General features: G+C 39.9%; 1 protein-coding gene across 2 annotated transcripts in view; it reads left to right on the top strand.

Moving 5' to 3' along the window:
- lin7a (lin-7 homolog A (C. elegans)) overlaps positions 1-12,603 on the top strand; it is a 31,433-nt gene that overhangs the window by 9,148 nt on the left and 9,682 nt on the right. For both annotated transcript variants that reach the window (XM_034863597.1, XM_034863598.1), the window contains exons 2-3: positions 3,075-3,193; positions 10,433-10,504. In XM_034863597.1, coding sequence (XP_034719488.1) covers positions 3,075-3,193; positions 10,433-10,504 — 191 coding nt within the window. The remainder of the gene's footprint in view (positions 1-3,074; positions 3,194-10,432; positions 10,505-12,603) is intronic.

Genomic DNA, 12,603 nt, shown 5'->3' with positions numbered 1-12,603 from the left:
CTCACTGCCAGGCAATTACTGTATTATGTAATTTTGCTGCACATGTGAATTGGGAATCATTTGCTTTTAATGTGACGTAACAGTGATCCCCCGCAGTCATTGCAGCTGCTCTGTCATGGAACACAATTACCCTTGAATGCCTCTTGCCCTATTTGTTTTTTACACCCCTCTGATCAGTCACACAGCTCATATAATGTACCACTTTTACATCAAGCATGCAGAGCAGAGGGAAATTCAATGCACTTATGGGACATTTTTGCTTAAACCTGTGTTACAAAAAACTGAAGAGAATGTATTTGCATTATATAATGTGCTTAAAATAACCCACCAGGCAATGTATCTGACCTGTCTCTATACAAGACTAAGATCATAATTTGATCTTTTTACACAATTTCTCACAATGGTATCTCACGTGTATGAAAAACAGTGTGACAGTGAAGTAACAAATCTTAACGGACCGAGATTAGATATCACTGGAAGCAGTAAAGGGAAAAAAAAAATAAGGTGCCAGCAGACATGTTATTACCTCTAAGCTGCTCTGTGTGAACCAGAGAGTTATATATGATTATATATGATTACCACTTATCACCACTCAGTTTGTGTGGACAGGTGTAATTACCTTTTCGGTCTTTATGTTTTTACATTGGGATAAAACTGCAAAGGGACATGACGTACGTTCACTGCAGCAGGCTTACGGTATTACAGTTATCACAATAGTCAATGTAGGTAACATTGGGACATTTAATTGAGCAGGTTCTCTATTTGATCCAAAGCTAAATAATTTAAAATGACCCAAATTCAAGTTAGAAAGATTATATTAGGAAATGGGCAGATATCACTTTTGATCAGTGAGATGAAAGCCCCACTAAAATGTCTGCAGCATCAATCTTTGAAGTCAAGTTCGCCCCGTCAAAGTCCTTGATGTGAGTGAAGAAAATGGTGCTAATGAGCATGTGAAAATATCGGCAGAGAGGAAAGAAAAATATTTCCTGAATGGCTCCTGACCTCCTTTTAATGAGAATCAAATGCTCATAAACCTCCTGCTTATGCCCTTGCTGCTTGGAAGTATACCAGCTCATTACAAGCAATTCACAATCTCTATTTGTTGATGTTCAGGCATAGAGGGAAAAACTGACCTAAACACCTAGATAGAAAACATGAATATGGCATACTTAGCAGAATAGCTGCTCCTTAGAACCCCTTGTGATTTTTTATATATGCAGTACATAATATTGGATATGAATATAAATATTAAACTTATGTTTGACATGGGGCCAAGACGTACCTCCAAATGAATGCTAAAGTTGCTCTACTAGATTTATAAATACTCAACTGTTTGTTAGAAGTTTACCACATAAACTTAAAATATCAATGCTGCGTTGTGCACAACTTGTTTCTGCTGCCCCCAGTGGCCAACAAAAGTCACTGCAGCATTGTTATTCACCCACTGCTTTCCGTAGCAGCTGAGTGGTAGGTAGATACTTGAGGTAAGGCAATGAGCTCAAGTGGTCAAGGTTGGATTACCTCATTGGTCAGTATATATGATTCGAACATGCGATCATGGACGCCTGGCCAATCATTGTGCTTGAATGCTGTGCAGGGTTTGTCAAAGCAGTGTGATTCCTCTTTACACAAGACTCTGAGTAGAGTAGTTTGATTAATGGCCAATTAGCATCATTGTGATGACTCGCCGCATTGCCAGCTCTCATCTGCCAATACAACTCCCTTTAGACGAGTTGTGGTGCGCCACAAATGGCCTCAATGGGAACTGTACTTGCAGTTTCAAGCAGATCAATATAATCCTCAGTGCTGGATTGTACAGTGCCATACATAGAAACAGGCATTGGATTTCGGTGCTCATTGTCTCTACATGTAGTATAAAAGCAAAAATAAAATAAGTACGATCCTAGTGTGTTCCGCACTTCCTTTTTATTGCTTCATACAGTGTTCTCAATGTCAGCGTTGGAGACTCTTTTTTTCTTGTCTCCCACAGTTTTTTAGAGAGTAAATGCTCCTCTGTCTGTCTTATTGAGTTACTCCCACATGTCCAGAATTCAATATTAGTGTGTGTGTGTGTGTGTGTGTGTGTGTGTGTGTGTCTGTGTGTGTGTGTGTGTGTGTGTGTGTGCGTGTGTGTGTGTGTGTGTGTGTGTGTGTGAGTGAGAGTGTGATGCCTCTATGCACAATTCATCACTGTGTGGTAGATAGAGTAGGTCTAGACCCCACTCTATAATTTACATAGACCCAACAATTTCCCACGAGCAAGCATTTGGTACGACAGTGGCGAGGCAGAAACCTCAGACAGAACCTGAGCCTTGGTGGGCGGTCATCTGCCACTGCCGGTTTGGACACCGATACACAGTTCTACTTTTCAAGAAATTATGGGGACTTGCTGTTACATAAGGGAATATGCAACACCAATATATTTTTGGGTGTGAAACTAGAATGCAAAAAAACTCCACAGCTCTGCTGTAAAACTGTACCAATATTCTCTTTGTGTGGTCGGAGGTCTCTGGACACACAAGCTGAATAAAATATGTTATTGACCCAACAGTTGAGTGATTGAGCACCAAATCACTTCTCACTCCTTCCATTAAATAGCTCTATTTGGTCTGCCAGTTTCAGAGGGTAAGAAATGAATCAACCAAACTGGTAGAATCACTGGACTCACGCTAATTAAGGGAGGAGAGCTCAGTAGACCCCAGAGTCACAAGGTCTAAATTAAGGCTTAGGTTTAGTGTAAATGCTTTGTAATGCCTAGTGTGTGCCTACTCTTACCAGCAAGTGTTACCTCTTAAGAAATGAGTGCCTTACTTATTCTCTCTCTCCAGTCTCATGAATATAGCTAAGCCAATGCAAACAATACATGGATAGGATTGCAATATTTCTTGCCTCAGCTCGCCTTGACTGAGTCTATTTCTATTATCCTACCCATTGATTCACTCCAGCGCATTTCTCATGGTTGTGCTGTTACAGTTATGTAATTGAATAAGGCTTTTTTTCTACTCTGTGTCCTTGGCATGATACACACATACAGTACATTCACACCATATCTATGTCCCCCTTTCGGCCAGATGTTGCCAGGGCTATTGAGCTGCTAGAGAAGCTGCAGGAGTCCGGTGACGTGCCTGGTCACAAGCTCCAGTCCCTGAAGAAGGTCCTTCAGAGTGAGTTCTGCACAGCCATCAGAGAGGTGAGTCACTGTCAATGAAACTGCATCAGCATGACTCATCTCTTTTCATCCTTTTTTGTTCTTCAAGACTATTTATTGATTTTAATTTTCTATGCTGACCTTTCTCAGGCTAGCATTTGTTGTTGTAGTTCTCTTCCTATTTTTCATTAAATTCATTCAGATGTTGTTGCTCTTTTACCTGTTTAGTCATGGCTGCTGTGTTGTCAAGACCATTCCTTTCTTTTTTTATCCAAACACACCCAAAAAGTTGAACCACGACTTTCTGTGAAGAAATGATTTAACGTAATGTAGAGGTAAATATTAGACAACAGCAGGTTGTTGTTGGCATAGCTTAGCTTGAACATAGTATGGGGGTTTATCATGTTGGAATGGCTAGAAAGACTGGACAAAGTGTGGGTGTCTGTAACAAGCATAGTGTGTGCGCTGTGCACGAGCCTAGGCGCATTTTAATAATGCGCTGTAAAAATAACAATGAAATGCTGCGTTATTACCTTAGGACCAGGTTTATGTTGGTCATCATTGGTGTGATCACGTTCTGCTGCCGCAAGATAGCAATACGCCAAGAATTCACCTGAGCACAGCTCCTAGTAAGACCAGCATGCCCATGGGCGCAAAGATGGGTGCAGGTGCATTTGCTATTTCATGTGACATGGGTGCAGGACGGAAAATTAACAACTGTTTATAGAAATAGCAAAGACATTGCTGTGCCTTATGTCTAAACTTACCATCCCAACCAACAAAGACAATGAGTACTAGCCAATCAGAAGCAGAGTAGGACACCATCCTTGGAAAAATGTTTTGGCAACTTTTCATTGACTTTGCATCTAAAAATGCCCCATCTTAAATTTGACTTGCATTCCGTCTGAACGTGCCTTTTGCATGCTTTGAAAAAAGATACTTAGAAACAAACTAGAGAGAAGTAGATCTTTCTTTAAAAGTAATATTAAGCATATTGCAGTACATGGTTATTTTAAGTGCACAGTGACTTTATTTACCGTTATACCAAGAGGGAAGTTGTCTGAAGGCTTTTGGTGATGTTAGCATTATTTATGAACACATTTACATCAGGGACAGCATGTCAACCTTAGCCAACTCACCTTAGAATACTTTGTCTTTCTGTTAGATGTAATAAGTTTTCTTTTCTCTCTTTATCAGAAGTGTAAAGTAGTAACACAGTTGCATTTAGTTTTCTAGAATTTAGCATTGACTTTTACTACTTAAATTTGGGATTAGCTGGTGCAACCGGCTGCTATTGCCATGCTAAAGGATGTTAACACAGCCCAGTGGTTCCATGACTTGGCTGTACTGTAGGGGAAGAGAACTCCCTGATTGTGTTCGAGTATACAGTGGTGCCAAAACATGCTCCTACTACTCGGTCACTACTGATGCTTTGAAACTCAGCAGAACAGTAATTTTTGGAGGACTTATGGCTATAAAACAACAAAATCTGTGAGTGTACGTTTAAGGTACTGTTGTGTTACATATATCAAAAATGACTGCAGCATAATGAAAACTACCTCGATTAAAATGCTCGAGCTGAATTGAATTTTTAGACTGCATAAAACATTCACACGGGACATTTCGATTATCACGAGGCCGGAAAACATTATGAGAATTTCATTAACTTGAAGGTTTGATAACCTAGTTACACTGAATTCTAATTAACAAAATCACTGTAAGAGATTGGTTTTAATTCCATTTTACAGGGACGGAATGAAGTAGAAACCATGAAGAGGAAAGTTTCACCTCTTGCTTTGAATGCTTTTATTTACAAGCAGGCAAACAGCCATCCACTTATTCATCATCTTAACACCATTCATCAGCCAGACGGTACAAAGCAAACAAGAACATTCTACATAGCCCCCCTACTCAGGCTGATAATGGCAGATCTTGTATATTTAGTGTCCTCTCTGTTGTGATTTACTGTAACATCGCCCAGTGACATGTATTTGTCAAGCAAACAGGGCTGAAAGAAGAGAGACAGATGCTGCGACGGCATCTGTGTTGCAAGTTAATTGTAAACAAAGTCAAAATGTAATTTATCCTGGAATGAAAGCAGACCTAATCATAGTGTTGTGTTGTAAATAAAAGGGCAATTAAATACAATTTTACTGATTTAGAGCACAAAATAACCACAATGTGTTTTGGAATATTTATCTGTGTCAATGACTCAATGAGCAGCTGACATCTCTGGTTTACCAAAGTCACTTTCTAAGCCATAACATATTCTGCAACCTTCTGTTTGTCACTTACATATTTATTCTATAGTGTTTTCAGCATATTTCTTATAGAAACTTAATACAAGCTTTGTTTACAGCCAGGGTCTTCTTATAATAATAAAAAATTTGCCAATACTGGCAATGACGCCAATTTAGGAGAAATGGCTTCTGATAGAGCATTGTGTAAAAACCCCGACAGCAATGCAAAGTGACAGGAAGGAAGAAAGCTCTAGTCTTTTCCAATCACAGGTCCCAGCTCTGCTCTGGCCCTCTCAGGGGAGGCCTGGCGCACCCCGACACCAACTGCATGTCTGGCAACCGGCTGAGTAATCACTGTGCCAGTCGCTGGATTTCAATGATAATGATTCTCAAAAACCTCTGAAGGGGGCCTCGGCAGCATCAGCAAATGCCCTTTTCCAAGAGGCGAAGCTGCAGACCACGTCACCCACAAAGAGCTGGCTAAACACAGTCATCAGGGAAATAATCAGAGACGCTCTGGGATGACTGGGCTGCAGAGAGGCTGACGGCTTCTCTCTGTGGTGCTGAGCCAGCTGGAGGGCGGGTTGTAAGTGCAGGCCACAGCATACTGTATATTATTATTGGTACTACACAGAGCATTTAAGGAGTTGTTGTGGTGTAATATCACAGTTCTCAACAGCTGTGTCCTCTGATGTGCAGTTTGTACCAGATACAATTAGAGAAGCCATTCACATTCACAGGATATAATTATACCAGATGATCCACAGATCCACATTATGATGATTAATACTTCAACTGTTGCGTATTGTTTGTCATTTAGATTTAAAGTTTAGATCTCCTTGAAGCTTCTCACCAGGCAGGGCACTACCCTGGAAATAACGCTGCGTTCATACTGTATGTCTCTAATGGTCAAATTTTGCGAGTTGTGAAGTTGTTTTTCAGACTTTGGTTCATGATCTTAACGTCGTAAGGTCAAAACAACATGAACACTACAAAGAAGAGGCAATTTTATTGCTCAGCATTTTGACAGCTGTTTCCAGTATTCTGCAGTAATATTCATTTTTCTAACCAAGTATGTTGACATAGTTTGAAGCTTTGTATTAGTGATTTGGTCACTGCACCAATACATTACCTAAAACCACAAAAATATTGCTTTACCTGACTGCTTATTATACTGATATGCTTATAAATACCTTTACTAAATAACCTAGATTAGTCAGTGTAGACAGCAATACCATATTACAAATTTAAAAAGAAATAGATATGCAATTAATTGAATTAATAAAAGAGTTTCTTACCATTAACCCGACATTTGATCATGGCCATGGTCATGGTCATGTTTTTGCGTAATATTATGTTTTTTCACAGACTTTTAAAGTTGTTTATCTGACTTGAGGGGTGGTAATGTGACTCTCCCTAGCCAGAAACTCATTCTTCTGATTATTTTGACACCACATGAATACAACAAATGATAATGAGCATTTTCAGCCACACAAATGACCACAAAATAATAAAATAACTTTGATAAAATATGCTCATTGTAATAGAATACCAATCTCAAGCAATTTTGAGGTCTCGGACTTTTATAACATAATGACACTAATGACCCACAAAGAGAAAAATATGCATCCATCTGCCTTAGAAAATACTATTTGCTTTATATAAAGGCATACAAAAAGCAAATTGGTACAGTCCTTTAATGGGAACAGTTTTCTTCCACTGTAAAGCTTCACTTTTTTTCACTCCTTGCTATATAATCATATTCTCATTTATTTTGACTGCACTCGCTTCTCTTTCCTGTATGTTATCCATCAGTTTTAACTTTGCTTAAAGTGAAAGAGCCATAAAACACAGGTGGAACTGAAAGTCCGACCCTCCCCATGTTCATTTGGATCACGCACACGGAGATGGAACTGGGAACAGTCCACCTCAGGGACATTTCAATATTTCAGATGACCTTTCAAACAAGAGCCGGGCCTTTGATAATCAGTGATATGATTCCTTTCTCCACACACATATGTAATGGAGCTCATTACACAGTCTGGTGGGCCGACACAGAGTCCGATAAGATGGACATACTAATACTAATCTATATAGTAAAAAATCCCCACTGTAAGTGTACCTCCAAAACCTAAGTCTTAGTCAATAGAATTTATCGAACATGAATCAGCCTTGTTGAGGATGACAGACCGGCTGTCAATATGAAGAATGGATAGCAGGGAAAAGAGCCTGTTCAGCAGTGTTGGAATAAGTGACAAAGAGATATAGTTTGATGATCTGCTTGTCTTTCCGCACCATGTTCATCACTGATGGGGGGTGGGGGGATGCAAGGGAGAGAATCGTGGGTCTGTGCTTTAGTCTCACCGCGTCATCCTGATTGAGTTGTCAGGGTCAATCAACCTTGTTAATAGGAAAAGAAGGACACAAGACGAAATGAATGGACAAGCTAACCAGCTGGAAATGATGGAGAGTGGGAATTTGCAGTACATTGGGTTATGGGGTCCCACCCGACAATACAGGAATTGCAAAAAGCAGACTTGAACCGTAACATCTTTCATCAGCATTTAACATCGCAACTGATTTTGCACTTCGGCAGAGAATTTCAATCAACATAATTGACTGGGCTTTTTACGAAAGCGAAAGGATTTGTGTTGATTCCATCCCCGATGCCTCAGCCTCCCACACCAAATTAAGTTAAAGGACAAAAGGTACATTAAGTCAGTCTGTGCAGGTTCGTTATTTTCCCCTCTGTGTCATGGTGAGGAGGAGCAGCATAGTGGATTAATGGTTGGCACCAGGGACCTTTTTGGCTTCACAGCAAAAAGGTCCCTGGTTTGGGGTTGAATCCAGGTCGTCCTGGGCCTTTCTGTGAGGGTTCTAGCTCAGATCTGGAGTTGGTCCTTGGGTGCTGTAAATGGCTGCCCACTGCTCCCTTGAGGGATGGGTTAACTAACTGGGTTACTCAGTCTACCATATTTTTCACTGTCTATTTATTGCCTGTATTTCTTGCCTTGTATTTCTTTCGTGCTTACTTGTTTGTGTGTTATTGTTTTTTTTGCTGTTAATGAAAAATGCTGCTACTGTTACGACAAAATTTCCCCGTCGTGGGATGAATAAAGTATAATCTAATCTAATCTAATCTAAATGCAGAGAATGAATATCACTACGTGGATGCGTCTGTGACAATAAAGTACCTTTACCTTTAAGGATAGCACCTCAGAGAGGGAAAGTGTATTGTTAAGCCCTGTGCTGGTTTTCATTCTTTTTTCAACCACCAGGCTAAAATCCCTCTCCTGCCTCTTTGTGACTCAGTAGAGGAAGCAGGACTGTATGGGTACAAGCAGCGTTGTCATGTTAGTTTGCCCTGTAGGCATCTCTCTCTGGTCTCTGGCTTTCTAGCATCCCCATAGGTGCCAGTGCTGCAAGTATCCTATCAGAAAGAGTGTGTGTGTGTGTGTGTGTCTGTCTGTGTGTGTGTGTGTGTGTGTGTGTGTGTGTGTGTGTGTGTGTGTGTGTGTGTTTCACTGTCCAAGAAGGAAACATGTAGGAGAGGGTGGACTGATGGTGTCAGGGAGGGGCAGTGAAGACGTCTGGCCAAAGAAAAGGCAGAAAGGGAATTGAAAATATGCCCGCAGGACAACAGGCCTCTTTAGAGAAAAGCTACAACAAGAGCAGACTGACATTCAAACGCACACAGCTTGTTCCATGTCATGGCTCTGTCATTCAGGACACTGCGTTTGGGTCACTGCATATAGAGATATTAAATGGGCACCTTGCTTTGTGTCCTTTAGATTTCTGTAATACTATTGACATATTCCTCAGTTAATTATGATTTCTTATACAGAAAATGTAACTAAATATGCAAAAAGGATGCAAAAAGAAATTTTAAAGCTGCATTACTAAATATTTTTAGAGGAAGAAAAGATTTTCACCTGCTTCTGCCGTTCCCCTTACCTCTATCTAACAATCTATCTATCAGCTCATTGTTTGTTCACTGTTTGGGTTGTTCAGTCTTACAGCTCTCATCAGTGTTGTTTCCAGACACAGCAGGCGGCTGTTCTCAGTATAATTATTTTTTTCACCACCTTGTGAACATAGCATTTAGCAGCTAAAGAACCAAATTATTTCCCCAAAGGAAATATCACATGAGCAATTCAGCTCTATCTGTAACACTGCTGTTTGAAAAGGGCCACTGTAGGTAAAAATGCAGGTAGAATAATCAGGTGTAATAAAGTAAACAGTTTCAGTAGTGTTTAAAAAGAGAAAGCTGAGGGAAGTAAGAAGCCACTCCGCAGGCAGATAAAGGCAAGAAAAGCCTTTCATGGCATCTAGAAAGCTGTGCTCAGCCTCAAAAAGTGCAAAGGTGGAAGAAGACCTCAGGAAAGTATATCATTTGGGAGCTGTGTGTGCGTGTGTGTGTGTGTGTGTGTGTGTGTGTGTGTGTGTGTGTGTGTGTGTGTGTGTGTGTGTGTGTGTGTGTGTGTGTGGATGACTGCCGCCTCCTTTCCGCCCAATACATCAGCGCTATAAATCTACAAAAATGTGTTGCACTCTGAATTTTAGAGTTGCACACTCATTTGGTCTTTGAAGTTCATGAGCAAACAAGACAACAGAAGCTCAGGGATATTTTGTTCACATCTCTTTAAGATCTTTACATACGAGTATGTCGGGCTTTGTATCCTATATGTAACACATCCTTTAAAGATTCAGAGAAGCAAGGCCTTTGTAATGTTGCACAGTGGCACGTCAAAGCCAGCAGGCGTGTTCGCTTCCAGGTCAGCTGCCATGCTTCGAGAGACATCATGTAGTGAATGGTAACAGATAATTACAATTAATTTCTGAGCCATAACATTTCATACATACAGTATAATAACACATAATAAATCTCAATTATTGTACAGTATCTCCATCCTCCTGTCATTGTATTTAGTTTCAGCATTGGAGGGATGTGACTTTAAGCTGCAGTACAGACTGGTTTGCTAGAAAAGGGTTTTGTGTTACAGTATATTGACCACATATCCTTTGTCTTCATTACTTTCAGGTGTACCAGTACATGCATGAAACCATCACAGTGAATGGCTGTCCAGAGTACCAAGCAAGGGCCACAGCTAAGGTAAGAGCTGCTTTGGAGATCTGAATGAGGCTAGACCATGATGGCATTACTTTATCATGCTTTTATTGAATCCATCATATCATTCTCCTTACCATCATGTGGTTTTTTTTCAGTTAAGCACAACAATGGCCTAAATCAAATTGTAAAATGGTCAAGCAAGCTGATTGGGGCGTCCCAGCTGCACCCCGCATCCCTGTTTGCTAAACAACTACTGCGGATAGCTATGGCCATCTTAGGACATAACCTACACCCTTTGAATAGGCAATTCCAGTATCTTCCTTCTTGCAAAAAATGCACAAGCACTTTGGTCATGTACTGTTTTCTATTCTTTTTATCTCTGTTGTACTGTCTCTATTACATGTTTTAATGTTTGGTGTGTTGCTTGTTATGTGGTGGTCTACAAAGTTTCAAGGATGTCCTGCCTCTTAGACTGTAAGCCTAGTTTACCCACGGGTACAAATAAGGTAACCTGAACCTGATCTTTTCTTGTGGCCAAAGCAGATTAAAATGAGCAAAGTATGTTCTACTTGTCAATGGACCTCATTAAGAGTGTGCGTGTTATTAAGCAACAACGGCCAGTCTTCAAAGTTTTGTAGAAATGCACATAACACTTGTCAGACGGAAAATAAACGAGTCCCCTGGCTTAGCAATTAGTAGTGCACCGTAACTTTACAGACTGTCAAGCCCCTTGAGGAAAATGTATGATCTATAGTATTGCGCTTCATAAAAGAAACTAACTAGCTAACTGCAAAGAATAACATTGCACTTAGTTTTCTTGATTTGACAATAACTTAAACGTACCTTTTATCTTATTCTTCTCTACGCTCTACATTTCCCCATAAGTACTGCAATCCCATTGCAGTTACAGCTAATCCAGCATTGTTGTTTTTGATTGGACTCTGAGTTTATGAGTGAGTCAAAGTTTACTTGGAAAGCTTTAGGAGGCTTGCACTGTTTGAGGTAGTTTTGCCAGAGTCTGCATTTCCCTTATCCTCAAAATGGAGATGCTGAGTGTAAAACTGGCATGACCCATTGGCAGAATGAATCCAATAATGAAAAGATTACAGTTGAATAATACTGGACTCTTTCAGATATTTAAAAGTTCCAGTAGATTTAACAGAATGAACGTATGTCATGTGGTCCGAGCGAACACTGTATCAGGAGTTATTGGTAGACCCTACTTCTTGGCGAGATTAAAACTCTATTGTTATCTTCTCAGAAAATAGGCTCGATTAAAGCCAAAAGCACAAGTCACAGACAGGCAGGTAAAATAAAAGTCCAAGTTTACCCAGAATCATCGAACCGTGACTGCGCCAGTCGATCAGGCAGAACAGACAAGCAGAATAACAGTGGAAAGCTAGGCGGATGCACACTACAGAATCTGGCAAAGAGAGGAGATGGACTGGTAAAAATGTATATATATTGCAAGACAAATGAAAATGGAAATTCAGCCAACCAAATTGACTGTTTTATTTAGGCTACACACATTGCAGGATGTTTATAGATTTTTTGACAGAAGTTAGCATGCTTTGGGTATATTAACACAACTCACACGGTCAATACAAACTGACAGACTGACAGCATATATCAAAATGTGTTTACAATATGAGAATGGAAATCTTTTTCATTCGGTGTGAATCCACCAGAACGTCCAGCTCGTCATCCTTGTTTCAACAATTTTAAGCTACTAACTGTCTTAGATTTGAGCTGTAAATCTTTCTTTAATTCCACATAATGTTCACCATGAATCATCAGATAAACAGCCACTAGATATCCATCTTTATTCTGCTTTACTCCCATTAGACAAGCAACACTGATGCCACTTTATATCCTGTTACACAACCGGGATTAAACTCTGTAAAACAATATAATGATAAAAGCATATATTTGTTTTTGCTGTTATCGCAACTGACAAGCTCGCTGCATCAGATTGATGTCTTCAATTTTTTGTTTGAGGAGATGTTTTATTGTGTAAATTTAAATCAAACAAAGATAACCTATTTCTATATTCACTTTGCAGGCTTTGATAGTTTTATCACGCTTCAATTGCTCACATGAGATTTTTAAGATGACAGCTCATGTCTCTTTATTGATTTAAG

Source organism: Etheostoma cragini, chromosome 23, assembly GCF_013103735.1.
Source record: "Etheostoma cragini isolate CJK2018 chromosome 23, CSU_Ecrag_1.0, whole genome shotgun sequence".
Taxonomy (NCBI): Eukaryota; Metazoa; Chordata; class Actinopteri; order Perciformes; family Percidae; genus Etheostoma; species Etheostoma cragini.
Note: the sequence above shows the minus strand (reverse complement) of the source record. Positions and strands in the feature narration are given on the sequence as shown.